Source organism: Rutilus rutilus, assembly GCF_951802725.1.
Source record: "Rutilus rutilus genome assembly, chromosome: 11".
In the NCBI taxonomy this organism is placed as follows: Eukaryota; Metazoa; Chordata; class Actinopteri; order Cypriniformes; family Leuciscidae; genus Rutilus; species Rutilus rutilus.
Window position 1 is genome coordinate 40,836,096 of NC_140216.1, and position 27,422 is coordinate 40,863,517.

A 27,422-nucleotide genomic window follows, 5' to 3' on the forward strand; every position below is an offset into this window, starting at 1 on the left:
TATCCCACCTCGTGCTGTAGCACATCAATCCCAACTTGTGGGCTCTGGAGCAGCTTGCTGACACGATTAACCTCATGTAGAATGTTGTACCAGATGATGACAGTAAGCAGGAATTTCCAGCTGTTCAAGACCTCTGGCAGCAGACGCCGTCTCACTGTCACCTGATAATAACAATAATGTTGTTTTCTTAACAACAATTTATAATGACGCTTCACAATGCCATGCGCCGCTGGCATTGTACTGAAACAGCTTAATATAATCCTGGCACCGGGTGGTTTAAGTTTTTAAATAGGTTAAAAACACCCTAATAAGTAGCCTAATACACTAAAATCATAGACTGTCTATCACAAAAAATAAATAACACAATACACACTCGACTCGTACATACCTTTTTTTGTTGCATGATCGACCAGTGAGAGAAGAGCTTCGCCGACAGCAGGAAGCTGATAGCGCAGCACTTTCACACTTTCCACGCGGCATTCCCACCGCGTGTTGGATAAGGCCTTTAGGGTCATCTGTGGCACGTTTGTCTTGAAAATCTCCCATCTCTGTGTGGAGGAGCTGAAAATGGTATAGATGTTCCAGCACCCCAAAGAAGCTCACAGACTCCACTGTTGACTTCGCAGCATCTACAATGACGAGGTTTAGACTGTGGCTGGCGCATGGCATGAACAGTGCTTTTTTGTTGATATCAAGCACCCTTTTCTGCACACCGCTATTTTTCCCCCGCATGTTGCTACCGTTATCATACGCCTGTCCCCTGCATTTTTCGACATCCAGGCCTAACTTCTCCAAATGCTTCAAGTGGACATCTGTTAGCCCTGTTCCTGATGTGTCTAGCACTGGTAGGAAACCGACAAAATGCTCTCCAACAGTAGCCCTGGCACCGATTTGGCACTTGACAAAGCGCAGTGTCACAGAGAGCTGCTCTATGTGTGCAGCGTCCGGGGTGCAGTCCATTATCACAGAGTAGTAATGGGATTGTTTTACTCTTTGTATTATTGCTTCCACTGTCTTGTCTCCAATAAGAGTGATCAGCTCATTTTGTATCGTTTTCCCCAGATAATGGTCAGCAATCTCTTTTGTCTTCGCTCGTCTGACATGCTCGCTCATCTAGGCCTGTCGCGATAGTCAATAAATCAATTAATCGCACGATAAAAAAATCGTCTTTGTATGGGAAAGCAGGACTGCTTGCGGCGACTGCCGGGAGAGAGGAGCCCGATCCCATGAAAATGCGTATCTATACCACGAATGTTATTTCTCGTGACATTTATACGCCAAAAATAGTTTTTGCGTGCATATGATACGCACTTTATGGCGTGTAATACGCACGCACTCCTCACCCCTAATCCTAACCAAGTATTTTCAGTGCGTATACACGCAATAAAGTGCGTCTCCGTCTTCCCGACAGTACACAATCACCCGGGCGTTTAGTCGACAAAGTAACAGGAGGACAGTGCAAAATGGTGTGATATGGCCTGTTGAGGCTTTTTTATTTGTTTACAAAGGTCCTAACTGGCAGTTTTGCCTGTTATGGAATGTATCACTATTTATGTCTGAGCCTAATGTTTAATATTTTTTGAAGTGCAATTTTGTTTACATCCATTTATTGTTTTTGGTATTTATATATTTTTGTTAACAGACACTGAGAGTCCATTGCTTTTATTGTTTTTGGTTGTTTTGTTCATTTTTTGTGGATATTTAAAATGTTTTACGTTTTCAATGTTTAATATTCTTTAGAAATAAAAGTTTATAGATCTTTGAAAAGGTGTACCTGCATTATTATGCCATTATCATTATATTAGATGAAAATGGACTCAGAACGACAATATTATCGTTTATCGCAATAATTTCTTGGACAATTTATCGTCAAAATTTGTTATCATGACAGGCCTACGCTCATCACTGGGTCAAACTCTGCAGCTCCACCACACCTAGAAAGTTTCCATTGTTTGTTTCATGTAGGTTGGAATTATGGCCACGGAAAGCAAGGTTTCGTTCTGCAAGGTGACAGACTATGGCAATTAACCTTTTCATGACGTCGTTCCACTGTCTTTTTTTCAACATTTGCATTTCTTGATAGGTATTGTCAATGGTACTGTGCGTTTTTACGCGCTTCTCCAACTCGCGCCAGCTGTCCATATTGGCACGGTGTGTATTCGATTTTTCTTGATCCTGGAGTGTAAAGCCTGGTTTATACTCGACGTGTCCGCATGAGCGCGAAGGTGCGCGCGGCAAAAATGACGTCATCGCGGTGTGGGCGGTCGTGCGCGTTGGGTGCGCAAGGGCCCATTTCGCCTGCCGGTGTGCACGGCAGATTTTGTAACAACGCACGCGGCGCCGCATCCGAAGATGAACGACTTCGAGCCGAATCTGGCCGAGCTTGAACTTCTCATCACACCGGCACCCAGTTTGCACGTCTAAATGAGTTGCTTACATTTAAAAAATATACAGTAGCATAAAAAGTATTTTTAATCAACATAAAGGTCCATGTTTAATAAAAATGTTCACGAAACTTAATGAAATGTTTAGTGAAATTAGAAAATATGTAAGAGATGAGCGTTAATTTAGTTATGTTGTATACACATTGTCATATCCATATATTTTGTTTTATTGTCACGAGTAATCTCAGGGTTTACTGGGTTTTACATGATTCTTTTTGTAGTGTGGTATTGGTGGTGGTGTACTAAAATAAACATTGTCACGTGTGTATAGCTTTCTTCTTCTCACTGCTGATTCCTGATGGTTTAGAGCAGTGTTTCTCAACCTTTTTGGAGTATTGGACCCCCATAATATCTGAAACCAGCCCCATGGACCCCCTACCCCTGTTCTCACCTGCCATCCACTGTTTTCTTTCCAATCACAATGATTTTCACAGTTAAATGCTATGAATGCAATATCAGTGAATGCAAGTTAAGTAATTAATATTTTTTTAATGACTGGCAAATAGAATTGCATGGCCATTTAATTTGATTGCATTAAATGGAACAACACATTACACAATCAATCACAACAACATTGTCAATTTCAGAACAATATTCTACTGCATTCTGTAAAACATCACATGTCCATTAATGTCCAATTTGAGATTAATATTTTAACAACGTCCATTTGAATGTTACTTTCTTTTGTAAAATTTACACTTTTGTAATACTAAAATTTAATTCTACTGCATTAAAATTACACAACACATGCTTCATATACAACCAATTCTTTGGAACAACATTCTCTTTCAACACATGGAACAGTTTCAACACTGCATCTAATTTGGCTTTAACTTTTTAACATGTCCATCTGAATGTTATTTTACTTAAATCTTTTGTTTAATGTGAAATTTGCACATGTTTATCACAAACAAGCTTTTGCATCCTGGGGTGAAGTGTAGCAACAGCAGCAATCAGGTTCCTCTCCAAGCTTAGTCTGTTTCTCTGTGTTGTCTTTATGTGTGCCATGGCTGAAAATGTGACCTCACACAAATAAGTTGATCCAAAAGGCAGCAGTTCATACAGAGCATGTTTCCCAACATCAGGGTACTCCTTTTCAACATTGCACCAAAACTGTGTCAGTGATGTTTCTGAAAACATTATTTTCAAACCCCTATCTGAGGACAAATCAATAAGTCTTTGCTGGAGAGTAACAGGAACGGTCTGGGTGCAGGTAGCCACAAAAGGGTTCCTTATCCAGTCAAGTGCAGAATTATGAACCTCAAAGTCAGGAAAATATGATCTGAACTCAGAGGAAAGTTTGTCCAAGTGCGCCTGTACTGTCTGCAGAATGCTCAATTTTTCAGCTGTAACATTAGCAAGGCACATGTCCAGCTGAGGGAAACTACTGACATTTCTGACACCAGAGCTCAATTTTCTTCATGAACCCTGAAACTCGATCATACAGGTGTAGGACATTTGTGTCTTTACCTTACAATTCCAAGTTCAAAAGTCATTCAGCCTACTGAAAACATCTGCCAGGTAAGCTAAATATGCCAGCCAGCTGTTGTTCTTCAGCAGTGGTGCAAGTGAATGCAAGTGCTCAGAGAGAAAGTCACTGACTTGATCCCGTACCTCAAACAGTCTCTGGAGTGTTTTTCCCCTTGAGAGCCAGCGTATATCAGTGTGAAGCAACAATTGCTGGTGTTCAGAATTTGCTCCATCACATAGTTTTTCAAACAGTCTGTCATTTACAGGTCGGGATTTAATGAAGTTTATGATTTTAACAGCATCATTAAGGACTTCGTGTAATTTGGGGCACATACGTTTTGAAGCTAAAGCTTCCCTGTGAATTATGCAGTGAACTGTCTTAACGCCAGGGTTTACCTGTTTTACGCGTGCGAGGAATCCACGGGTGCGCCCCGTCATTGATGCTGCACCGTCCGTGCAGATATGTGAGCAGCGCTGCCAGTTCAACGAGTACTCCGTGAAAAAAGAATCCACAACATTAAAAACATCCTCGCCGGTGGTTCTGGCCAGCATTGGCTTGCAGAAAAGAATATGTTCGGTGAAATTATCTGTACAATATGTAACAATATCAATTCGTTGGTCATCGGCAATATGCTCTGGCCAGCACCCCGGGTCTGTCTCTGTAAACGGGGCTTTCTCCCTGGCATCTCCCTCACCTGTCTCAGCGGTAGAAACTTCATCGTCATGTTCTTGTTCTAACAATGTTTGGTCATCATTATTGCTAGCAGTATGAGCTGAAGACGGATAATCTGTATTTTGGCTAGCATCCTGTGACGGGGGTTCGGCCGCTGCTGTCGCCGGTAGGGTTAACGTTACAGATGCTGGACCAAAGAAAGAGGTCACTTTTGGTAGACTGAATAAAGCTTTTCTTTTGGTGTCTGATATCTTTCTTTTTTTTCAGCACCACTGACATATGTACGTTTTATTTCCTATTCAAACTAGATGTACCGCATGGCGGTACAAAATATGACCGCCGCTCAGGCCTGCACTGGCTTTCCACAAAAATAAATGACGTGGAGCAATTTGGCTGTATTGCGTGTTTATGTATATACCTAAAAAAAGTAGTAGTATGTGCATGTCTGTCTGTGTGTGTGTGTATGTGTGTGTGTTTGTGTGTGCGCATGTGTGTTTGTGTGTGTGTGTCTGTGCATGTGGATTCGTATGTGTGTGTATGGGTGTGTGTCTGTGCGTGTGGATGTCAGTGTGTGTGCATGCTTGCGTTTGTTTGTATTCCTGCATGTGTGTGTGTGACAGTATCATCCTAAACCAGCAACCCTTCGCTCAACAGCACCATCTACAGGCCGATGAGTGTACAGTCACTAAATGTGCACATAAATGAATTTATTTTATACCCCAACATGGATGAAATTCTACGAAACTTAGCATACCCCCAGAGGATGTCAAGTTAATCATACACATGAAATATGGTGCAGTTCTGAACATCTCAACTGAAGATAGGGGCGATTAAAGCAGAATAATTTTGCATTTTCATTTTTTATGGGAGGGGCGCAAATCACAAATGAGTGATTATGGGCTAGGTTGATGTGGTCCCTTAAGACCAACATACCATAAAAATTTCTCCATCCTCGTTGCCACGGTTCAGGTAGTTATTTAGGAAAAACTGCATTTTTTGGGTTTGGGGGGGGGGCCCAGCGCGGGGGGGGGAGTGGCCCCCGGGGACCAAACGAAATTTTTCCGTAAAAGTCTAGTGGGGCTACATGCTCACCAAATTTCATGTTCCCCGGTGTTTTGGTGTCCCTGGTATCGTTGACGGAAAATTCAGTAGATTGACGGGAAAAAAAAACTAAAAAACTTTGACAATCGATTATGGGCTAGGTTGATGTGGGCCCTTAAGACCAACATACTTTGCAAATTTCTTCATCCTCGGTGCCACGGTTCAGTTAGTTATTTAGGTAAAACTGCATTTTTTGGGTTTGGGGGGGCCCAGCGCGGGGGGGGAGTGGCCCCCGGGGACCAAACGAAATTTTTCCGTAAAAGTCTAGTGGGGCTACATGCCCACCAAATTTCATGTTCCCCGGTGTTTCGGTGTCCCTGGTATCGTTGACGGAAAATTCAGTAGATTGACGAAAAAAAAAAACCTAGTTGGGAACATGAGAAGAGAGAGTGTAATAGTTTTGGATGGAGTGTGGGGAAATTAGTTAGAGATATGAGATTGGAGGAGGCTGGATATGCTCCAATAATTCCTTTATCTCCAGTACCATTATGGGTTATGCCCCAACCAGAAGTACATTAGAAAAAAGACAAAAGGAAGGTTCATATGAAACTGAAGTATATAATGTGAGGGAGTATATTGGGTCAAGATTTTAAATAATATTATTTAAAATAATATTTAAATACTTAAATAATATTATTAAAAATAATACTAGACAGGCTACTTATCCACATTACTTTATTGATAATGATAAAAATATCAATAATATGGAGGAAGTGGTGAATGAGTTCAATACATTTTTTGTAAATGTGGGACCTAACTTAGCAGAGCAAATTCCAATTCCACAAATATTAGAAAGGAATTATAATAATTTAGTAGAAAGAAATCCCAGTTCAATATTTTTGACAGCAGTTGATGAAAAAGAAATAAAAGATATTGTTAAAGGATGCAAAAACAAACCATCCACTGATCATGATGGAATAGACGAAAAATTATACAAAAAGTAATAGAGGGGATTGCCAAACCCCTAACGAACATCTGCAATTTATCATTTTTAACCGGCAAATTTCCAACAAAAATGAAAATAGCAAAAGTCACCCCTCTATACAAAACTGGAAATATACACCATTTCACAAATTACAGGCCTGTCTCTCTATTATCACAATTTTCAAAATTTTTAGAAAAACTATTTAACAACAGATTAGAAAAATTCATAGATAAAAATAACCTACTCTCTGACAGTCAATATGGATTTAGAAAAAAAAACTTGACATCATTAGCACTAACAGAACTCATTGAAGAAATCACAAATGCCACAGACAAAAATAACTATGCAGTTGGAGTATTCATTGATCTAAAAAAAGCATTTGATACAATAAATCATGAAATATTAATCAGTAAATTGGAACGAATTGGGATTAGGGGGGTAGTTTTAAACTGGGTAAGTAGTTATCTGAGAGACAGACAACAATTTGTGAAGATAGGAGAGTATTCATCTGAATGTTTGAGCATGGTTTGTGGTGTTCCACAGGGGTCAGTGTTGGGACCAAAGTTATTTTTATTATACATTAATGATATTTGTAAAGTATCTGAAGTATTGAATTTTGTATTATTTGCAGATGATACAAACATATTTGGTTCAGGGGACAGCTTACAGCAACTCTTGGAACTAATCACTTCAGAATTTAAGAAAATAAAACAATGGTTGGACATTAATAGGTTATCACTAAATTTGAGTAAAACTACATTTATGGTATTTGGAAATTGTAAGTCAAATCATCAAGCACAGATACAGATAGAGGGTGTTAACTTAGAAAGAGTACATGAAAATAAATTTCTTGGAGTGATCATAGATGAAAAGATCTGCTGGAAGCCTCACATAAAATACATCAAAAACAAACTGTCCCGAAGCATTGCAATTCTAGCAAGAGCTAAGCATATATTGGATCTTAAATCTCTTCGTATCTTGTACTGCTCATTATTGTTACCTTATTTGAATTACTGTGTAGAGGTTTGGGGAAGCACTTACCAACATTCACTACAGCCGCTAGTTATAATGCAAAAAAGAGCAATGAGAATTATTCATAATGTCGGATTTCGGGAACACACAAATTCATTATTTTTGCAGTCTAGATTAATAAAATACCATGATCAAATTGAATATCAAATTGCAGTATTCATGTTTAAAGTAAGAAATAGGTTATTGCCAGGGAATATACAAAAGATGTTCTCAGAGAGGGAGGGAGGGTACAACTTAAGGGGAAGGGGACATTTTAAGATTAATAGATTTAGAACAACAAGGAAAAGATTATGTTTATCAATTTGCGGAGTTAAATTGTGGAATCAACTAGATGAAAACTTAAAGCAATGCCCTAACATATTCCTCTTATATACAAAAAAAATGTATAAAGAAAAGATTTTCAAGAAGTATCAAGAAGCACTGTAGTGAAAGTAGGAGTGCTCCTTTGTTATGATTTAAATACTTGTTAGTGGTCACTTTGATGCATGTATGTAGGTATGTAAATATGTAGGTATGTATGTATAGGTATATGTATATACATGAATGTATATGTATGCGTACATGTATGTATATGTATGTGTATATGTATGTGTGTATAAGTGTGTATGTGATATCAGATAACAAAAAAATAATAATAACATAAAAAAATTGTTATTTAAAGGAATGTAAGAATTAAAGGGGTAGGAGTACATAAGTTTAGCTTCTTCCTACTCCTTTTCGCACATGAGATAGAAGTATGTTCACACAGGAAAAAAAAAAAAATTGTAATTTGTTACGGCTTATCTGGTGTTATTTTTTCTCTTTTTTTTCTTTTATTTTTTAAAAAAAATGCTTTAAACATTTTTGTATTTTATTTTACATATTCTTCTCTCATGTTCGAAATAAATAAATAAATAAATAAAAGATATGGGGAATATATGCGCATTTTTACAGATGCATCAAAAGATCCAAAAACTGATCATGTGGGTTCGGCATTCATTATTCCAAAGGTTAATGTGTATGAGAATAAAAAGATATCAGATTGTTTATCAGTATATACTGGAGAGATGTTTGCAATAATTATGGCAATAAGGTGGATTAGGGAAGTTAAAATATCCAAGGCAGTAATATGTTCAGATTGTAGTTCAGCTCTAATAAGTTTGAAGGAGATGAAGTCAGAAACAAGACAGGATATGGTAATAGAGATAATTCAAGAATTATATTCAATCAAACAAGCTAGTTTAGATGTACAGTTTTTGTGGGTTCCAGCTCATATTGGGCTGAGAGGTAATGAGGAGGCTGATGCATTAGCAAAAAAGGCATTAGAACGAGAAATAGTAGATATACAGATTTTATTTAGTAGGTCAGAAATTAAGTCAATTATTAAAAAGAATATTCTGAAAATATGGCAGCAGTATTGGGATGATGAAATAAAAGGTAGACATATGCATCAAATACAGTCAATAGTGGGTAAAGGAAGAATATCAGGTGTAGGTATGAAGATAATATGATTACAAGATTAAGATTGGGGCATACAAGATTGAACAGTACATTGCATTTAATAGGTAAGCATCCAACAGGTTTATGTGAGGCATGTGAAGTTAGTGAAACAGTTGAGCATGTAGTAATACACTGTAGGAGATATATTGTTGAAAGGAAAGAGTTGAAGGAGGAATTAAATAATATAGGAGTTAAGTTTACAATTCAAAATGTATTAAAGTCAGATAGGAGTATAATAAATTTAATGGTAGAATATTTGGGAAATAATGTGTTAAATAAGCGTATTTAATAAAAAAAATATTTTTTTTTTCTGTCATGGGGGCTGAGAGTGGACGGAGGAGCTGAACACGCAGCGCCGGATGAAACCCTATGAAGCCTCTGTGCGGGTAATAAGGGGAATTTATGTTGGTTGAGAGGTTATAGTATAGGAAGTGTCAATGGTCCATTTCCAAGATAGGTGGCGGTAATGCACATATTTGTCTGCGATCCGCCGTAAAAAGCAAGAAGAAGAAGAAGAAGAAGAAGAAGAAAGAGAGGAGGACTTGCTTGGTGGTGGTAGATTGGCTGCCATTGTGTTCAATGCACACTCCTGCTCTGTAAATGCAGCCCAGGTTCCCAGGCCTCTCTGCTTGAACACCGGTGTAATGCAGTTGGATTTTCTCAACGCTTGCTATTGTTGCCTGAAGGGCTGTAACTATATTTTACTACCACACGGTGTGAATGCATGTTCTTCTGCTATCTGTGGTGTCGGTGTTCATTGTGGTTGCTTGCTTCTAGCCTCAGCAATACCCATGCTGTAGTTCTGACGTCTGGCGTTGTCCTGAAGACTGTGTGGCTATCCTCGAACCTCCCTCAACGCTTGCTGCTTGCTGTCTGGAGTACCGTAACTTTTTCCTGTGGGTCTGACGACTACCGTGATCCTCTGGACGTGTCCGTTCGACTGCTTTGAGGGAGGACAGCTGGAGCAAACTACTGAGAAGCCACCCAGTCACTGAATCTTAACCTCTCTCTAAAGGGTTTTAGAGACTTGATTTTAGTGAACTCTTTCCCCTACATATCAGTGTTTCCTATTTAGTGCTTGCTGGTCCATTAATAAAGTGTATTTCTTTGTATGCAACCTTGACTGTCTGTGGCTGGGACCTGAGTCTATTATTTAACGTTGGTCACTAGAGCCCCTTTCACACAGAGATTCCGGAAAATACACGGATAAAGTGACCTGGGATTTGACCCGGGTTCATTTGATTTTGGTTCATTCACACTGCCAGTGATTTTCCGGAATCAGAAAGCGCGTTCACACACAACCCGTGTATGTCCCGGAAAGACATGTGACATCGATGTGACTTGTAATGTCTCAGCAGCGTCTTCAGTTTGCTTATGAGCTGCGAAACCACGCTTGTGCATTTATTTCTCTGATTCGATCATAAAATTGCGCATTTCGTACCGTTTCACAGCTGGCAAACGATCCCGGCTTCAGCGTCATCACTACGACACGGCATTATTACGGCTTTTGTTCACACAGCGCGCGTCCCGGGACTGAACACGGCAATGTTACTAGGTCCCCAACCCGGCATCGATCCCGGCATTAAACCCGGGTCGTGTTTGCGTTCACACAGAAGGCGTTCCGGCAATTTGCCGGCAATTTCCCGGGTTCAATGCGCTGTGTGAAAGGGGCTTTAAGTGACAACTCCCCTAAAAAGAGCCTGGGAAGGTTAGTAGAGGTCCTAGTAGAGCGAGCTTTAATGCCCAGAGGTGAAGGAAGCTTACGCACCTCATAAGCCAAAGAATTGTGTCTCACCCAGTGAGAGATCCTGTGGTGAGGTGGTGAGCCCTCGGCGGCCAGCCCCAAAGCATACAAACAACTGAGGGTTATCATTTGCCGTTGATGTCTTCAGCTTTTGAGAGGTTGCAGGGAGCATCAATCTTCACAAAATTGGATTTACGTAATGCATATCATAAGGTTCGCATCAGTAAGGGGGATAAATGGAAAACCGCGTTCATCACCCCCAGGGGGTACTTTGAATACTTGGTCATGCCTTTCGGTCTTTCCAGCTCCCCAACTCCTGCAGCAGCGCAACAAAATTAATTATTAATCCAGGACTAAATGTAGGCTAATTGTTAAATAACAATTTAACAGTGATAATAATATAGCTATCAATTATATTATTTTTCTAATTGAATAAAAAAAAAAACTGTATTTTTTTTATATATATATATATATATTTAATATCCTGATCAATATTGTCCTACAAATTTTTTTTCATATTGAAGGTTATAAAAACAAACATAGTGTAACCTTGCTGTCTATCTACAGTCTATCCAAAAAAGGGGTCAAATCACATTACATTCTAACATTGCAACATTACAATCTAAAAACAAAATAATGCTTTTTAAAGAAGTAGTTAAATTTACTAAACTTAAAATAAAAATAAATAAAAATAAAAACAAAGCTAATATCATATCATAAATATATACACATGTAGGTTTGAAATTCTCTAGCACATTTATGTTCACCACCAACAACAAATATTCAGCAACAAATATGTTAGCTAAATATATTTATAATTTAGTGCTAATGTATATTTTAGTCAGAATAATTGAGCTCCTATTTTATTGCGCTCCATCTGTTCGGCGCGCATGCACGCGGCGGCGCTCGTTCACGGAAGTTTAGCTTGCAGAAAGCTTGTTCACTCATGACAGCAAACTGGCAAAATATTGACTTTCTAACATTTACAGATGAAGAATATGTCCGTGAAATGTAAGTATGCACTGAGGAAATTATTGGATGTCACTTCAGCTTATGCTAAATATTATTAGAGGTATATTTGTTTCCACCAATCGCTGCACAAGTGAAGTTTACGTATGATGACGAAAGCACGTCAGTGCGAGCCCTCCCGGAACCAATAGAGAATTTCTGGGGTTCACCAACTTCTACCGGCGTTTTATTCGCAATGTCAGCCAACTAGTCGCGCCTATGACTGCCTTGACCTTCCCCAGGGTAGGAGCAGTGCTATCGCAGCGTTCTTCAACAGATGACAAGACGCATCCCCGCGCGTTTTTGTCCCATCGTTTATCCCCTGCCGAATGTAACTATGACATCGGTAACAGGGATTTGTTGGCAGTCAAGTTAACGTTGGAGGAATGGCGTCATTGGTTAGAAGGGTCGGGGGTACCTTTTATCGCCTGGACCGATCACAAGAACCTGGAATATCTCAGAACCGCCAAAAGATAGAAATCCAGGCAGGCATGGTGGGCACTTTTTTTCGGTCGTTTTGATTCTCTCGTACCGCCCGGGTTCCAAAAACATCAAACCTGATGCTTTATCGCGCATTTTTGACCGTTCCGAACGCCTGTCTACTCCCGAGTGCATTTTACCCGAGACCCTATTTGTCTCCACACTCACATGGGAGGTCGAATCGAAGGTCAAGACGGCCTTAGAAGGGGTAACGCCTCCGCCCGGTTGCCCACCGAACCGTTTATTTGTGCCGGAGGGATTACGGTCTGACGTCATTCAGTGGGGGCATTGTTCCAACGTAGCTTGTCATCCAGGAGTTAATCGCACTAGTTTTTTGGTCAAGCAATGATTCTGGTGGCCACTTATGACTCGTGACATTCACAGTTTTGTTTTGGCTTGCTCGGTTTCTGCCACTGGTAAGAGTTCCAATCGACCCCCAGATGGGTTACTCCAACCGCTGCCTGTCCCACATAGCGCTAGATTTTATTACTGCCCTCCCGCCCTCTCAGGGCAATACGGTCGTTTTGACCGTAGTGGACCGGTTCTCGAAGGCGGCTCATTTCATCCCCTTGCCCAAATTACCCTCAGCCAAGGAGACAGCGTTGATCGTTGTGGACCACGTCTTTCGCTTACATGGCCTCCCGATGGACGTGGTTTCCGACAGAGGACCCCAGTTTGTGTCCAAATTTTGGTGAGAGTTTTGTAAACTACTGGGAGCAACTGTCAGTCTGTCCTCAGGGTTTCATTCCCAGAGCAATGGCCAAACTGAGAGAGCCAACCAAGATTTGGAAAGGGTGTTGCGATGTTTGGTCTCCAAGAATCCTTCCTCATGGAGCCAACAACTGTCAATGGTGGAGTACACCCACAATGCGTTGCCAGTGTCATCGACGGGCCTATACCCTTTTGAGTGTATCTGCTCCGTGTGGGGGCGCGCACCAAGGGTAAAGCCGATCGCCACCGGTCTAAGCCTCCCGTATACGTCGCAGGTCAAAAAGTGTGGCTTTCTACCAAAAACATTCCGCTCCGCTCCGTTTCTAATAAACTTGCTCCCAAATTCATTGGCTCGTTCACTGTCACCAAAATCATTAGTCCGGTGGCAGTCCGCCTCAACCTTCCTCCGGCGTACAAGAGAATCCATCCTGTCTTTCATGTATCAAAAATAAAGCCCGTGTTTTGTTCACATATTAATCCGCCTTATTCACTTGCATATTTGTTTCCTCCTCATTTAATATGACACATCTGACCATTGCTATCTTTCCTGTGGATTTTTCTGATAAACTGTTATTTTCTGCATCCACTATTGAATCCTCCTTATTTCACATGAGTGTCAGCGATAGTCGGTTTATGGGCCCATATTTTGTGATTTTCTAGCTTCATCATTATGCAGTGAGTCAGGAATTAATTATTTTGCATTACAAGACACTGATGTGAAACCATTATTTCTCTGAGGGTGTATTCACACCTGCCTTGTTTGGTTCGATTTAATCAAACTCTAGTTTGTTTCCCCCCTTGGTGCGGACCTTTTGGGCAGGTGTGAATACAGCTATCGAACTCGGGTGCGGACCAAACAATCGAACCGAGACCCAGCTGAAGAGGTGGTTTCGGTACGGTTCCAAACGAACTCTGGTACGGTTAGTTTACGGTGTGAACATGAACCGACCCAATTGCAGAAAACTGCGCCTTTTTATTTGACTGCTCTTATGAGGATACTTAACAAAACGGACATTTTGGCATAATGGTGCCTTATTGTTCGTTCAAGCGTGAAAGAGAAAGAGAATTCCGGCGCGCTGTCTGTGCACACGATACTGTTGCGCATCTTTCTGCGCGTCGTGTGTGCATCAGGACATTCACAGACAGAGCGTTCTCTTTTGTCTTATCGCACTTAAATGGTTTAAAAGCTTGTTCTCTCCGCCGGAACCGTCTTGCAGCACATCGTCTTCTCTAAATCCTAATTAGCCTACAACATTGTATAGATGACATTGTATCATATGATGCTCATTAGTTTCTTCATATTGCGTTTGTAGAGAATAACACCAAATCAGTAAAATAACAAATATTACATAACGAAATATCTCCATGCTGAGCCTGTTTGTGCACTTCCTGCTTTTCCCTGCTTGAGAATTCATGTCCAATGAATGGACGACCTTAGCACACGTGTGGTTTTGTTTACACATTTTGGTTCACTTGCAAAAAGAGCAGTGTGAAAGTGAACCGTACCAAACAAAAAAAATCAACATTGTATTTGGTCCGGACCAAAGCAAGTGAACTATCGGACTTTCCTGGTGTGAATACACCCTGAAAGTGTGAGAACAGATCTGACGCCACTGAATTTAAACATGTTTAAAGAGGTTTGTTAATAATCTATGGTAATGATCATGTACATAGAAACATAATTTCAGTTTTTCTGCAGTTTATTTGATCAGAATGCTCAACAACACATCTAACATTGAAGACATCGGTTGACATTTTTATTTAATCAACCTTTATGTGACATAGAAGAGATTTAATTTTCTCTTGAAAACAGCTTATATGTACATATTAATGCTCCTCTAGAAAAATATATTAAGTCTAAAGATATGATCAGACACAATGTTCATTTTTATCACAAGTCTTGCTGGTCTAATGATATTAAAGCATATGTGTGCTTGTATTAGCTGTGACAGAAGCTGTTTGTTACAGAGACATTGGCTCGTTCTCTACATGTAAAAAATTGCAATTGCTCTAACTCTTGTTTATTGATATTGAATCAGTAAAGCAGTGGCAATAGCAGGGATTTGATAATTAACTGAATATTGATTGAACCACCCAAACCTGAATAATCACCACAACCATTAAAGACTGTTTAGGTTTCACTGGTGCTAAAAAAACAACATTTGCCCAAACATCTCGGTTTCTCTTAAGTGAAATCAGGCCAACAGGAAATGCATGGTGTCTATAACCTACAACTATGTTGATTTCACTGGCAGTGCGAAGCTCAAACTGTAAAATTAAGCACATAAATGTGTCATTTAGCTTATTTGTAGCTCATTATAGATGCACGTTTCGCTGCTCTCCATCCTTTCTGCTGTCCACGATGGTAAATGATTCCTCCTGCGACGACTGTAGTCAGAAAAAACACAAACACAGCCAGTCCAACACCACCGAACATCAACACACGCTCCATCACCGTCACCTCGTCTACAGAGACAGAAGAAAATCATAATCAAACAACAGCATTTCACAGAATGATAAAACAGAAAGTCCAGACACTAAAGGAACAATCACATTAGCGATATTTCAGCGATATTTTGTGGGCAGAAACGGTCCAGTGTTTCTTGTCAATAGCATTGTCATGTATGACGTGGCTCACACAAAAGTCACTTTCAGACCGAGCAACTTTCTGTTGGTCAGTGGTGGATTCAAGTCACCAACTTGAAAATCTGCAAGGGAAATTTTTCTCCCTCACTTGAAACTCCAGTCAGACTGGAAGAGCTGTTTTTCTTCCACGAAATAACACAGAGGCAGAGCTATGGTAAATTTGACCGAACTTTAAAATGTGTAAAGATGCTTGACAAATCAGCAGAGTTGTGAGAAAATGAGACGTCACCTTCATTTATACAGCGCTTTTAACAAGATTGTTTCGAAGCTGCTTTACAGAGATAACAGGAAATTACAGTAACAGAGATTGTTTTGGCTTTACAGCAGCTCTAGAATAAAGTTATTGTCCAGATAAAGTTAGTTTTTTGGATAGTTCAGCCCAAAATGAAAATTAGCCCATGATCACCCTGAAGTCCTAGGTGTATATGATGTTCTTCTTTCAGACGAATACAATCAGAGTTATATAAAAAATATATTGTTTTTTTTATACATTTTTATAATATTTAAAAAAATTACATTTTTGTAATATAACTCTGATTCGTCTGAAAGAAGAATGTCATATACACCTAGGACTTCAGGGCTAATTTTCATTTTTGGGTGAACTATCCCTATAACTTAGGGGCAACTTACACAACACTGTTTTAACTGAAATCTTTTTAGTCCATTCTGGCTGTTCATTTGCACGACAACAGTGTTTGTTGGCTCGAGAATACAAACTTTGAAACAGGTTTTGAAAAATTTTGAAAACGTTATTATCTCCATTTGAACTTCAAAATCATGAATCTGTGGAAACACTGGCGGCGTGCACATGCATATTACATGTTTAGTCTATAGGTATGCGAATTTGAATATACTGTATATGTGTGCAGCGAATTGCGCGTTATCGCCAAATTACTTGTCAGGCCTGCATAACACAGAATTTTTTTGTCGTTTGCGAACTGGAATCATTTTGATAACGTTTTATCTGTAGAGAGGTAAAGGTGACACTTAAGGATTGCGTTGTCATCGCATCCAGGCGCAGGTCCTTCATCAGATCTGGATACGGCCTCCTTCCCGGACAATGGTAGGAAGACTGTTCCAAAGTTTTGGTGCTAAATAGGAGAAGGATCTACCGCCAGCAGTCGATTTAGATATTCTTGGTTTTATTAACCGGACGGAATTTTGAGATTGCAATAGACGTGAAGGACTATAATGCGTTAAGAGCTCCCTCAAGTACTGCGGAGCTAAACCATTTAGTGCTTTGCAAGTAATCAGCAATATTTAAAAATGTATACAATGTTTAATAGGGAGCCAGTGCAGTGTTGACAGAACGGGCTAATATGGTCATACTTCCTGGTTCTGGTAAGAACTCGAGCTGCTGCGTTTTGAACCAGCTGTAGTTTGTTTATTAAGCGTGCAGGGCAACCACCCAGTAGAGCATTACAATAATCTAGCCTTGAGGTCATGAACACACAAGAATAACATCCGCTCTTACCTGTGATCTCAACTTCACACTTTGGCGGTTCAGTGACAGAATTATCTTTGTCCTCTCTGTCTGTCAGCTTGTCTGAAATTATATTAATGTATGATCACTTTATCAAAAACAAAGAGAAGGTCATCAAAATTAATTTCAATATTATTATAGTTCCAATGTTATTATAACAGCACACCTCTCCTTATCTAGACAGATTTTCACACTCAACTTTAATGGTTAGTGCTAGAGGTTTGATCAGACTATCAGCATTAACACTTTAGTGATGATTGAAATAAAATGAGCAATGGTAAAATAATTTAAAGAATATCTCAGCATTAGGAAGATTTGAGTGAAATTGAAAAGTCGCCAGCACTAACCCTTCATCTCCAGTCTGATGGGTTTCTCGAAGTGCATCTCTGAAGTCACAGATCTTGTTCCACAGAAATAAAGTCCTGAATCTGACTCTGTTACTCCAGTGATAACTAGCGTGACTGTAGTGATCTCTACATCTGCACCAACTTTCTGACGACTTCTGTTGAGATTGTACGGAACTAGAAGTTTTCTTCCTGCTGCATTGCTCGTCTTTGCAATCATCAGTAATGTTAGTCGTCCTGAATCAGGATTCTGCTTATACCAGGCGATTTCATATCTGTCGGTCATGTTGCAGTTCAGACTGATGTCTTCGTTCAGCTCGACACTGAACAGAGTCACTTCATCTTCTGAAACATCTGAGGGAAAAAAACATCAACTGAGCCTTTCACATTATTTAGATTAAATCATCTGTTATATTTGAGGTTTAAATGATGTGAAAGCTTAAAGCAGAATAAAGGTTACCTCTGGAAGTGATCTGCATAATCCTGCTCAAACACACACACAAGAAAATGATTTTCTCCATTGTGTCTCTCGTTCGTAATGGTGCCGATCAATCTACAGGTTTGAGCACAATGCAGAGTAACTAAACCACAAAGTGTTTCACTTCCTTTCCAGACCATCAAGCTTTGAATAACAGCTTCCATGTAACTTTAAGTGCTGTATTACAGCTTTATCAATCTTTAACCTGCAATGACATAATATATTTAATACAAAATATGTACATTTTTGCATATTGTGGCAAGGGTGGCGTGGTAAGCGGAGTCTGCAGTGGGGGAATGTAATAAGTGTGCGGTGATAAGGAGGTCAAGTGCATGATAACTAACACTTATCTCTGATTCTAGTGATTGGTGGAGGGACTGGATATTAGCACCCGCCAGTGATGCGCGGGTTGATCCGAAATGCGGTCACCCGCGGTTACCCGCGGTTACGAGTCGTCCAAAAATATGTTTTATGATATTCGGGTCGCGGTCGGTCGGGTCGTTTGAAATAAAGATGACAATTAAACCTCTGTCATTTATATAGTACTAGACACAATTAATTTTCTATGAAATAGCCTACATAGGCCTACACTTTATTGGCTGAATAACTGGCGCGAAGATGACGCACAACCTAGTCTGCAGGTAGAGATGGAGGCGGCAAGAGAAAAGGTGAAGACTGGGGCGTGGAAGCTCCGCAAATAGGCCTACACAAAAAGAGCAAAGTGTGGGAGACATTTGCCGAAATAATGAAAGTAAGTAATAATGCATCCACGGCGAAATAGCCTAAGCCTACTAATAGCCTACAAGTGGGAAATCCTTATTTAGCCTACCTTTTGAATGTTGAGCGTTATTAACTTTTGAATACTGCTGACGCGGGACAAAATGCCCGATTTCCCAACACGTTGAACTGAGCAATGCAATTGTACCATTTTAATAGGCTACTTTTAAACGCATATCTCAGTAATGTCAGTTTTATGTATTTTCTGAGAGGGGGCGGGATATTTTTTGGTAGAGTCGGGGGAGAAACGCACACTTCAATTAGACTGGATAAACACATGAAGCATCTTAATTGTTAAGAAAATGAAACGAAATGAATGAATAAATCAAGCCTTTATTACATAACACTAGCCTAGTTCCTATGTATTTACTACTTTTAAAAAACTCGGGTCAGGAAGCGGGTCGGGTAATATTATTATTATTATTATTTTTTTATTTTTTTTGCGGTCCGAGTTGCGGGCGGGTTAGTTGAAAACGTCGGTCGGGTGCGGGTTGTTTATACATTGACCCGCGCATCACTGGCACCCGCAGATCTGGGACAGGGGAGAGAGAGACTTATGCTGCGCTGATTGTGATTGCACAGTTTATGTTGTGATTGTAGGCTACAAGGCAGTGTGCCGACAGAGTTTATTTTCTATTTTTGATTTTTGGGAGGTAATATAGACAGTTCGCACAGTTACGCCAGTCTGACTTCTTCATCATTTATAACTGTGAATATTTTACACCGTAGTTTGTGTGTGTGAAGTAATATGGAAACATAGAAATCAGGCCATTATTTAATGTACATTGCACGTTTTAATGCTTTTATCGCTTTTAAAAGGACTATGTTCCCATAAGAACCAAAAGGGCCAATTATCTACGTATTATGACTGAAGTCCGGTTGTGCATGTGTGCAATGGCGACATCATTAACAACAGCAGAACTACTGTTTATATTGTTATACATTAGCCTATTTATGTTATTTGAATTACTATGATAAATTGATTGTTACATCCCTGCAAACATTTACGCCATAAAATTAATTCTAAATGTTAATTAGATTGTTCATTATTTGTTTAGCGATATATGTTTATGCTGAAATATAATTAAATAACGGTTAGTTTTTTTTTAAACATCTGTCACGTGTCATGGTGTTTCAGTTGGCTCACACGATTTATGTTTCTCATAAGCTAACGAAAACCAGGAGTTAAAGTTGAAGTTCATTCGGTTGACAAGAGTCATATGATGATTCAGCCTCAAACTAACTTAAAAGACAGAAACACTTATTCTTATAGTCATATGGATAATCAGTTGGTAATTTCTTCTTCAGGTTCTGATAGGTTACCAATACAGATAACTTTAGCAACATCCAAACATGGTATTCTGTTATTTGTGCAAATTAGGTCATTTAAAGACAATGGCTATGTCCAAAATCACTCCCTATACCCTTGATCACTATTCCCTATGTTATTTGGAAACAGCTATCATCTTTGACACTCTATGTCATATAGTTAAAGGGATACTCCATTTTTTTGGAAATAGGCTCATTTTACAACTCCCCCAGAGTTAAACAGTTGAGTTTTACCGTTTTCGAATCCATTCAGCCGATCTCCGGGTCTGGCGGTACCACTTTTAGCATAGCTTAGCATAGATCATTGAATCGGACAGGACCATTAGCATCTCTCTCAAAAAAATGACCAAAGAGTTTCAATATTTTTCCTATTTAAAACTTGACTCTTCTTTAGTTACATCATGTAATGATATGACGCAGCGCCTGAATATAGGTCTAATAGTTTAGACAAACTTAGTCCCGGTCACGTTGGAAGTTGGGGACTATTTTCTGGGGCTATTTTCTGGGGCTAATAGTAGGCTGGGGACTATTTTCAGGCGCTGCGTCATATCATTACGCCTGCTACACTCATGGTACGGCAGTAAAGTTTCTTGATTATTACGCAGGAATGAGAGTATAGTTCCTAGCCATATCAGCCTAGAAAATCGCAACTTTTCATTTTTCGTCGGTCTTAGTACACGATGTACCTACAGAAGAGTCAAGTTTTAAATAGGAAAAATATTTAAACTCTTTGGTCATTTTTTGAGAGAGATGCTAATGATCTTGTCCGATTCAATGATCTATGCTAAGCTATGCTAAAAGTGGTGCAGTCAGACCCGGAGATCGGCTGAATGGAATCGAAAACGGTAAAACTCAACTGTCTAACTCTGGGGGAGTTGTAAAATGAGCCTATTTCCAAAAAAAGAGGAGTATCCCTTTAAGTAACTTTGGTAAGGGTCACAGGTGATTCATAACTTCTGGAAAGACTCTGTCACTGTCATAGTTTAACTTAGTATGAAATTATAGAGCTATAAATCATTTACACATGCTAAGTATGCATATGTGTTAGTCGATACATGTAATGCATTGTTGACCTTCATGACCTTAGACACAGTTACGCGTCTCATGCAACTATCATGAGAAGAGCAGAATATAGTTCAAAGTGACAATTGTCAGGATAATAAACAGGGGATTAAAGTGCAAGTAAAATATACATTTATTGGAGAACGGGTCAAATGCAGGGAGAGTGATGAAGGGAAGTAGTCTGTATGATGGCACTTGGCAGCATAGGGACGCTGAGGACAAACCCGGTCTCTCCGGTGATGATTAAGATGAAGGTGAAGACGATGATGACTCGTCTTGTCTTCAATGACTCGTCTTGTCTTCAACGAGCCCAAGAGGGCTCACATCACTCCTCTGTTCATCTCTCTGCACTGGCTACCTCTCGCCGCTCGCATCAAGTTCAAGGCATTTACGCTTGCTTACAGATCTATCACAGGCTCAGCTCCCTCCTACTTTCACTCGCTCCTACGAGTCTACATCCCTACCAGAAGCCTCACTCTCACACACACACACACACACTCCTACGAGTCTACATCCCTACCAAAAGCCTCACTCTCACACACACACACACTCCTACGAGTCTACATCCCTACCAGAAGCCTACGATCGGTCAACGAGCAACGTCTCGTGGTTCCATCACAGAGAGCCACAAAATCACTTTCCAGAACATTCTCATTCACAGTTCCATGCTGGTGATGCTCTCCCCACCATCATCCGGGATGCAGAATCCCTGACAACATTCAGAAGAAAGCTGAAAACCCATCTCTTCCGTGAGCACTTAACCACATAAAAAATAAAATAAATTATCTTTCCTTTAAACCCTCGCTTATAGGGCTTATACTACTCTGAATAATGCCTGAACTTCTTATTTTGAGCACTTCTTGCATTGTTTTTTGGCTCTTTACGATGACTCGCTTAATTTAGTCCTAATTTGTAAGTCGCTTTGGACAGAAGCGTCTGCTAAATGTAAATGTAAATGTAAATTACGATAGCAGTCCGGGGAATACGGAGATGGATCAGAAACCGGAGATCAGGAAGTAGACTGAGTGAATGACAGGAATGCAAGAAACTAAACACACACGGACACAGGAACTGGAGACAAGCAGGAACATCCACAACGCTCTGACAAAGACTAGGTGACAACAGAGAGACTAAATAGGGATCGCTAATCATCTGCAGCTGGCTGCTGATCAGTGGCAGTGATCATCGACCCCGCCCACACGCGCACAAACACAAGACGAAAAAAGGAGACAGCAAATTCATAAACCGTGACAATTCCCTTTCTACAAAATATAGCTATAATTTCCAATTTATTATATAATACAAGAAGAGGGATTGTAAACCCACCCCCTTAAACAGTGAACATTGATGCTGGCTGGCCATCATGTTGCATTGTGGGACTTTTTTACAGAGCGAACGTTTCAGTGCACTGGAAGGATGTTGTGATTGAGACAGCTCTTAAAATGGCCGATGTATCGTTCTTGGGCAGTCACTCAAAATAGTGTCTTACCAAGAAATAATCAAGAGCACACACGTTTGCGTCTAACTTCAGTCTTTACTGGATATCAACTGCCCCTCATACAGAGAGCTAACAACCAACCAACATTCAGTATGCAAATCATCACACGTGGATCGATAACATTACAGTGACTCCCTGATTAGTGCCCTGACTTCTGAACTAAAGGGAGCTGATTGACATGCACACATAGTCTTGATAGTCTGTCAATGACAAACCAATTTATAATGCAAGTAATTTTCCAGCAAAAGTGTTGCATTGTAACTGTATAATTGACAGCCTTTTCTGCATTTTAATTTTGTAAAAAAAAAAAAAATTAAAGTAAAGAAACATTTAAATATTTAAACATTTAATACAGTAATACTACAGACATACAACACTTTTCACATTATTGTTTCACATCAATGGAATGCAATTTTGACATGCCAAAAAAAATCATATAAAGTGGCAGTGTAATTTTATAAAGGTCAAACTGACTATGCAGGGAAAGACATGCGCTATAAATAGAAAATTTGGGTTACACTTTATTTTACGGTGTCCGTGTAACAAGTGTACAGTGTAGTAACAAGTACTAATTGTAGTGTACTTACTATAGGCTTAGGGTTTGTTTTAGTTGTATGTAATTATGCATAATACATAGTTATTACTACAGTAACTACATGTAACTTGTGTAACAGGGGCACTGTAAAATAAAGTATTACCAAAATGTCATATAAAAACATGTATTTTATAGCAAAATGGTCTAGCAATAACAATTGTCCCTTTTGGTCATAAAGATCTTCTGGTCTGAGAAAGTCCATTGTCTTGCAGTGTTGTGTTGATTTGAGGTCCACAATGATTGTTTCAGGTGTTGTAATGCTGTATGTGTATCATGATAAGAAAATACAAGAAAAGAAGAATATAAAGTGACAGAGCAGTTTTTGCAGGGACAAATGAGTAAGAGAATGCAGGGAAAGACATACAAGTAGGACATTCACCCCCAGTTTCACAGACAAGGTTCCTCAGACTACAAGGCATGTTTGAGCTGTTTTAACTAAAAAACTAACTTGCTTATCTTAAAATATATCAGTGCCATTGTTTTGTCTCAAGATTCCCACCAGTAGTGCTTTTCTCGAAGGCATGTTTATAAAGGTTACTTAAATGTCCTAATTCAACTGAGGCCTAATCCAGGCTTAATCTAAACCCTGTCTGTGAAACCAACCCTTGATATAAAAACAGTTTATAGCAGCCTGTTTTAGCCAGAATAATGGTCTAATACACTTTTGCAGGGTGCTGTGATGCTTTATGCACATCAAGACATGTCCCTCGCTGGCATTAATGTGGAACTACACCTGATATTTTGCACTGGAGTTGCTGCCGTGTCTTCTCCCAATACATCTTGATCCTTTAAGGTAGAGGAAGATGCAAAGGCAAAGGAAAAGGCAAACCGGCAGCAGGATCAGGAGTCTGTTGGAGCGATTCCTATCTGCATCGCCTGGATTAAAAGAAAAGCAGATTGAAAGAACATCTTTGTATGAGTTTCAACACCAAGTTCCTGCTCATTTATGACAGCTCAAAAGTCACTTTTTTAAATTAATAAAAAAAATGATGGGGTGTTTAAGAATCAAGTTTATTTAGGTTTTACTTACTTCGTAAGTAAGGGTCTGAAATGCCCTCCGAAACACAGTCTGTGGAAAATTTGATTAGGTGAGCAAATCAATCACTTGTCCAGAATGAATACAGACGTGCATTTTTTAAATGAAATCTTAATGTGACCCTGGACCACAAAACCAGTCACATCATGGGTAAATTTTGGAGAAATTGAGATGTATACATCTTTGGCTGAGATACAACTATCTGAAAATCTGGAATCTGAGGGTGCAGAAAAATCTAAACATTGAGAGAATCTCCTTTAAAGTTGTGCATTTATGTTGGCGATTGTGCAGCATTCACTCACTAAAATACATGTTTTATATATTTACAGAGGTTTAGGTTATGTGGGAAAAACCTCACGTCAATTGAAACAAAGAATTAGTGAACATAAGAGTTCTATCAGAAGAAAAGATATGAATTATCCAGTTGCGGCACATTTTTTTAACTTTGAAACACGATGTTACCTCTTTACGCTTTTGTGGGATTGAAAAAGTAAGTTTGCCTCCTAGAGGGGGTGACATTGAATTGCTTCTATAGAGACGCAAACTTTTTTGGATTTACACCCTTAAAACTTTATCACCTTGGACCTAGGGGTATGAACGATGAAGCATTATTTAATGTAATGTTATAGTGATATTTTGTAACTGTTTTGAATGATGTGTTTTTTCTACTATGTATTCATAATGAGTTTGAGTGGCTATGGAGCCTTGTTGATTGTTGTAACTGTTTAGAATTACAATTTGATACTGTTTGTTGACGACGTGTTGATCATGTGTTCTCGATGATCTTGTTAACCTACAGGGGGATCTTTGCTGATTGTTGTAACTATCACATTTTGTAACTGTTTATGACGTGGTGTTAATTATGTACTCTCAATGAGCTTAATTGTTTACAAATGGAGCTCTGTTGATTGGTCATGTGTTTATCTTAAAAGAGATGAATTTGAACATTTGTATATTCCTGATGAAGGTCGTGTGACCGAAACGTTGTTAATAAATATTCATTTTAATTGCAAGTTACAATAGTGTGCAGGAATTCCTATCTGCTGTAACGACCTACCTTATTGGTCTTGTTATCCTACGCACCTATCAACTGCAGGTGTGCGATGGAGTTTGTTCACTAATATATTTACAGAGGAAAATTTACAAATATCTTCATGGAACATGATCTTTACTTAATATCCTAATGATTTTTGGCATAAAAGAAAAAATTCTAATTTTGACCCAATGTATTGTTGGATATTGCCACAGATATACCCATGCGACTCGAGACTGGAGACGTGATCCAGGGTCACAAATGAAAATTTAAATGAAAAAAAAAAAATATATATATAAATATATATATAAACATGTATATATATATATATATATATATTATTCACCCACCTTTATGTTGCACAGAAAATATTACTGCATTGGGACAGAATGAGGATGAGTACATTTCATTTTTGCGTGAACTAATTCTTTTAAACATTACAAAGTTGGATGATTTATGACCTTACCAGGCTTTAAACCGTTTTTCTCATAGATTGGGTAAGATACTTTCTTATCAGCATATATGTTTAATGTGAGCAGTTTGTCTTTGTCGCTGTTTGAACAATTCGTCCAAACCACAGAACAGTGGTTTCCTTTCAATAAACTGGAGATACGGTTTTCATGAATAACATCAACTGATTGATGTTGTACCACAACAATAACCTTCTGATGATCCTTCAGCTCAAGAGCTTCATCACAAGATAAAGCACACTCAATACACAGCTTCTGTTGAAGAGCATAACCTGAGGATATAAACAATGGAGCATTAATATGTTTTCTTTAAATAAATAAAAAGGTGACATTAAAAACATTGCAGAAATACAATACTCACTTGCAAAAGCAACAGTAATCAACAGCAGTAAGATCAACCATTTCAGCCTGAGGAGAATACAGAGAGGCTGATTATGTGATATATCTGTACATGATCATATTTCGGATCTTTACTTAAAGCTACAACTTTCCGAAGAGTATAACACTTGGTCTGAGTGAAGATGAATGACCATTAACTCCAAACATAACACTTAGTTCCTGAATGCTTGACCCTGCACCTACCTCTTGACTGCTTTGTCAGGAGCGGTTCACAGCCGAGAACAGCACCCGACGCACAATGACTTTTCCCTCCACAGACGCACGTCAGTAAATTAGGGAATGAACTTGCGCTCCCGGGGGCGGTTCAGTGAAAAGAGGAGGCGTGTTCCTGCGCAAACGTTCCCTGGTGCTATTTTGCAGTTTCAGAAAACGATTCCTCCACTGACCAGGAGAAACCGAGTCTAAAGTCAGTGGCGCGTTGCTCATGTTATTCAGATGCTATTTTAAGGGCGTATGCTTGGCCATAATGTAGCGTGAGCACAACGTACACACACTTTGCTTCTCTCATCTACACAGAAGCAGCAGTTTTCATTTTTGCAAATCATACATTATTACAAGGAACAATATTACCACACGAGGGAAATCATTGTTGTGTCCATGAAGATGTGAAAAAATAGGCATAAATCTAGCTTACACATCTACCCAAATTATCATACGCCTGTTTAACCGAAGCTAATTTGGGTGGGTTTCTCCATCCCCAATGTCACTTCTCTGTGTTTTATGGCCCTGACGAGAACGTCTGTCTCCTCGGCTGTGAAACACTCCTGGTGTTGTTTTTTGACATTTTGTTTCTAAATATAGACAAAGGTTTTGCCTAAATAAGAGACAAACATACAACTTAGCTGAGGGCTATATTTAAATAATAGGCCTACTTACAATTTAAAAGCAGATGTTTGCACGAATGATTAAGAAAGTTGTGCTGTAGTTTTTGATGTACACAACTATGATGTTTCTGACATAAAACACATGAATTTGGTTTAATTAAATAAATAAATAAATATATATATATATATATATATATATATATATATATATATATATATATATATATTTATACAGTATATACTGTATATATGTGTATATATATGTATATATATATATATATATATATATATATATATAGCCTATAAAATATTATTTTTATATAACATTTATTTGATAAACAATAAAAAACAGTAAAATTGTGAAATATTATGACAATTTAA

General features: G+C 39.0%; 1 protein-coding gene across 2 annotated transcripts in view; it reads right to left on the reverse strand.

Moving 5' to 3' along the window:
- Nucleotides 1-18,112, reverse strand: part of LOC311300339 (uncharacterized protein) — a 171,029-nt gene extending 152,917 nt beyond the window's left edge. Inside the window, exons 1-4 of one of the 2 annotated variants that reach the window (XM_084424586.1) lie at nt 18,001-18,112; nt 17,544-17,894; nt 17,188-17,259; nt 14,753-15,533 (exon numbers count right to left, since the gene is read on the reverse strand). In XM_084424586.1, the coding sequence (XP_084280712.1) occupies nt 15,370-15,533; nt 17,188-17,259; nt 17,544-17,894; nt 18,001-18,061 (648 nt within the window). In that variant the 5' untranslated portion in view covers nt 18,062-18,112 and the 3' untranslated portion in view covers nt 14,753-15,369. Of the gene's footprint in view, nt 1-14,752; nt 15,534-17,187; nt 17,260-17,543; nt 17,895-18,000 lie in introns of those variants that run through there. The other variant, XM_084424583.1, reaches the window with a different exon arrangement.
- Nucleotides 18,113-27,422: the final 9,310 nt, after the last annotated feature.